This window comes from Protobothrops mucrosquamatus, unplaced genomic scaffold (genome assembly GCF_001527695.2).
Source record: "Protobothrops mucrosquamatus isolate PMUCROS unplaced genomic scaffold, P.Mucros_1.0 scaffold5448, whole genome shotgun sequence".
NCBI classification, from domain to species: domain Eukaryota; kingdom Metazoa; phylum Chordata; class Lepidosauria; order Squamata; family Viperidae; genus Protobothrops; species Protobothrops mucrosquamatus.
The window spans coordinates 59,602-64,216 of record NW_015391306.1 but is presented as its reverse complement, the minus strand read 5'-3'; the positions used below and the strand labels follow the sequence as shown (position 1 = coordinate 64,216).

At 45.4% G+C, this 4,615-nt stretch overlaps 1 protein-coding gene across 1 annotated transcript in view; it reads left to right on the top strand.

Annotated features, from left to right (window-relative positions):
* The window catches only part of RPRD1B (regulation of nuclear pre-mRNA domain containing 1B), a 46,902-nt gene that overhangs the window by 19,422 nt on the left and 22,865 nt on the right, over window positions 1-4,615 (top strand). The window contains exon 2 of the mRNA XM_015829114.1: window positions 4,059-4,188. Within this exon, the coding sequence (XP_015684600.1) occupies window positions 4,059-4,188 (130 nt within the window). The remainder of the gene's footprint in view (window positions 1-4,058; window positions 4,189-4,615) is intronic.

Below are 4,615 nucleotides of genomic sequence, written 5' to 3'. Positions count from 1 at the left end.
GGCTCAGGAATTCTGGGAGTTGAAGTCCATGAGTCATGAGGGGGCCATAGTTCCCCCATGCTGGCTCAGGAATTCTGGGAGTTGAAGTCCAGAAATCATAAAATAGCCGAGGTTGCCTACCCCTGCGCTAAGCGTATAAACTTGTATACAGCTTGGAGGTGGAAAATACACATGGAAATGGTGCTACGGTTGGTCAACATACTCGCTTGCCCAATCATTGTGCACACAGTGTAAATCTTAAGTGCCATTGCTATTTTATTTTATTATTTTATTGGCTAAATTTATTAAGCTGCCCGTCTCGCCACAGGCTAAACCTTGTGGGCCTGCTGCAAATATGCCAGCCTTCAGGCTTTGACTAGGCCGCCCTTAGTTGGTTTGCCTCTGTGCCCTGCCCCTGCTTGTGCTGAGCTGTTATGCATGAATGGCGTCCTTGTGAATGCACAACGCCACTCCACACCCGCCGTGGCTTCCCTGCAGCGGCCTCCCTGCTGGAGTTAGGTGCCCAAGAGCAGCCCCCCCTTCCCCTCCCCATCTGTTAACCTGCTTGATCTGATTTTTGAACACTCTGTATGTGTCCGTGTTGCAAAGAGCCGCTGCGGTTGACAGAACGCAGTCCAGATGCTGCAGTTCCCACGCTCCAGCGGAAAAAAAAGCGCAGGAAAGAAAGAGGGCTGCTCTGATCCTTGCCCTTTCTCCCGACCTGGAGGGCCAGTATATATATATATATATATATATATAAAATAAAAATAAAAATCAGGAAGAATCCAAGGCTTTTCTTTGAAAAAGGCGAGTTTCAGAGAGGGGTGATTTTAAAGGAGAATATTTCCAGCTCAAGGGTTGAAATGGCGGGTCCTGGGTGCTCTCTGAGCTGGGTGGTTTTTCTTGCAGATGTTTCATGCCCCAACTGGGGAACATCATCAGTGCTAGAAGGGAGGAGGAGGAGGAGGAGGAGGAGGAGAACTATGGAGTCCTTGATGCTTTAGAAAGGAGGAGGGGAGGAGGAGAACTGTGGAGTCCTTGGTCCTCTCTGAGCTTAGTTGTTTTCTTGCACAGGGGAGGAGGAGGAGGACTTTGGGGTCCCTCGTGCTCTGAGCTTGATAGTTTGTGGAGAGGAGGAGGAGGGGGACTGTGGGGTCCTTGGTGCTCTCTGAGCTTGTCTGTTTTCGTGCAGACGTTTCATGACCCAACTAGGGAACATCATCAGTGCTAGAAGGGAGTGGAATTTGTGGGGAGGAGGAGGAGAAGAAGAAAGGAGACGAGGAGGAGGAGGAGGACTGTGGGGTCCCTGGTGCTCTCTGAGCTTGGTGGTTTGTGGAGAGGAGGAGGAGGAGGAGGAGGAGGAGAGGGAAGCAGGAGGAGGAGGAGGACTGTGGGGTCCTGGGTGCTCTCTGAGCTTGCTTGTTTCCTTGCAGACGTTTCATGACCCAACTAGGGAGCATCATCAGTGCGCGTAAGGAGTGCGGTTTGCTGCCAGTTTATATCCTGGCCTCTTGCCCTGTCAGTGTCGTTGGGGCTGGTCTTAGAGATTCTTTGGCTGGGCTGTTGTCTCTTTGGCAGCTTCTCCATTGGGGCCTTGCTTGCCTCAATGCTGGTCTGATGTTAACCTTGGAGTTCATCTCTGCTGATCTGGGAGCTGATCGCTGGTGGAGAGGCCATTGTCTCTTCTGCACAGTCTGTAGATGTTTTTAACGTCTGTGTGTCTATTGATGGCCGATCTGTCAGAGGGCTTCTAGAAACTCCCTGGCGTTTCTTGGGTGAGGACCCCTCAGTTTTAGAATAACAGAGCTGGAAAGGGTCCTTGGAGGTCTTCTAGTCCAACCCCCTGTGCCCTTCCAGACAAATGTCTTTTCTTGAAGACCTCTAGGGATGGAGCGATCCACAACTTCTGGAGGCAAGCCATCCCACTGGTTAATTGCTCCCCATTATCAGGACATTTCTCCTTACTTTAAAAAAAATGGCCTTCAGTTGTGCTGGTAAGTCGAGTCTTGTGGCTTCTGTTTTTTCTGAAAAGCTGTGTTGGTGCCACAATTGAACATCTTTAGGTTAGGACAGTGTTTCTCAACCATGGCAACGTTAAGAGGTTTGGACTTCAACTCCCAGAATTCCCCAGCCTGCGTTGCCAAGGTTGACAAACACTGGGTTAGTAGAGTAGAGTAGAGTAGAGTAGAGTAGAGTAGAGTAGAATAGAATAGAATAGAATAGAATAGAATAGAATATGGATTAGAGTAGAGTATAATGGAATTAATAGAATAGAATATGGAATGGAATGGAATAGAATAGAATTACAGAATAGAATCGAATAGGGAATGGAATAAGAATAGAATAGAATAGAATAAGGAATAGAATAGAATAGAATAGAATAGAATAGAATATGGAATGGAAGAATGGAATGGAATAGAATAAGAATAGAATAGAATATGGAATGGAAGAATGGAATGGAATAGAATATGGAATGGAATAAGAATAGAATAGAATAGAATAGAATAGAATAGGAATAGAATAGGAATAGAATAGAATAGAATAGGAATAGAATAGAATATGGAATGGAAGAATGGAATGGAATAGAATAAGAATAGAATAGAATATGGAATGGAAGAATGGAATGGAATAGAATATGGAATGGAATAAGAATAGAATAGAATAGAATAGAATAGAATAGAATAGAATAGAATAGAATAGAATAGAATAGAATAGAATAGAATAGAATAGAATAGGAATAGAATGGAATATGGAATATCTTTATTGTCATTGTGTACCAACGAAATTAAGTATATCGAGACAAGGTCAGTTAACAGTCATTTCTCCCCCCCCCCAAAAAAATATATATATTGATGGGTACAGACTGGATGACAGGCCTTCTTTGTGGCAGCTCCCCCCCCTTTAAAATATCCCCTCTCCAGGCCTGCATGGTTCCACTCCGGCTTGTGTTCGGAAACAAACCAAATCAGTCGTATTCCCCTGGTTCATCACAAATGGTCCTCAGAGGTATTATGAGTTGTGTGTGTGTGTGTGCCACAATTGTTAAGCGAATCAGGTGGCCATTAAGCTTCCCCCATCGACTTTGCTTGTCGGAATCTTGCTGGGAAGTTCGCAAAGGGCGACCCCGTGATCTCGGGACGCTGCAGCCATCATCAATAACGCGCTGGTTGCCAAGCGGCCGAAGTTTGAGTCTATGACCCTGGGGATGTCGCGGTGGTCGTAAGTGTGAGGACTGGTGGTTGCCAATCCCCCCCTTTTTTATTGCTGTTGTGATTTGGAAAGGTCAGTAAATGAACAAGGTTGAAATCCTTAGCCTCCACCCCCCACCCCGAGCGTTTGCAGATTTGGGCAGGGTAGAAATGCTGTAAATAAATAAATCCTCTTATTATGGCATCAGGTTAGTGGGTTTTTCTTCCATCTTCCTCGGCCTTTGAACTTTGCTGTTTTTAAAGAAGGTGGTAGGAAGTGCTTTGACTCTCTCTGACGACACTGAAACCGCAGATGGTACTGGAATACCAATTTGCCCTTTCCTTCTTGAGACCTTTTTTAAATCAAAACAGTAATGCAGTGTCGCTTGGCTTGAGAGATTTTTCTGTGGATGGATTCCTAGGCCGTCTCCTTTATCAAACAGGATTTTAGGCCGTGGATATATTCGGTAAACCGTGGTTTAAAAAAAAAAAAAAGGATCCTAGCTTCCGAACACACGTGAATGTGAAAATCTTGAAATGCGGATCGAATGCCCAGGTTCGAATCTCAGAAGGGTATGTCTGGCTGATGAGAACTAAATAAAGTTCGAAATAGCTATCCCAGTACTCCCTTAATTCTTTGTTAGCAATCCAAATTTTGAGAAATATATATATGTATATGTATATGAATGCTTTTGTTTGAACACCCTGTCGGCCCAAATATGGGAAGGAGAAATCTTTTGCCTGTATCAGCTCAATCTAGAGCCATCCACAGGCAGCAGTCGCTTAACTGCGACATCATATGTGTTTTTCTCCTTACAATCCAAATTTTGAAAAACGTATATGTATATGTATATGTTTATATATATATATTTTTTCCCTTTCCTTTCCCAGCCAAATCGAGTAGGAAACTGACATTCCTATACTTGGCGAACGATGTCATCCAGAACAGTAAAAAGAAGGGACCCGAGTTTACGAAGGAATTCGAATCGGTGCTCGTGGATGCTTTTTCACACGTGGCCAGGTAGGTATAAGGCCTTCCTCACTTGTCTCTCTCTCTCTCTCTCCTCTCTCTCTCTCTCTCTCTCTCTCTCTCTCTCTCTCTCTCTCTCTGTGTGTGTGTGTGTGTGTGTGTGTGTGTGTGTGTGTGTGTACGGCTGCTGGTTTGCACCTGTGCTTTTGCCCCTGTGCTTTTCGTGGACCATCCTTGCAGTTGCAGTCATTCCAAAGGAAGCCGTCGTGACGTCGTGGAGGGGGGGGTGTCTCCTCCTGCTGCTGGAATATTTGTGTCCCGTTGTGTTTTCCAGAAAGCTTGGGCTGCCTTTCCATAAGGGCTGCCAGTTTATATCTTCCTCTGAAATAGCCTTTTGTCCATGGCTGTAGTAGAGATGGGAAGGGCCTGCCGAGTGTGTGTGTGTGTGTGTGTCTGTCTGTGCAGGCATGTGGTCTTG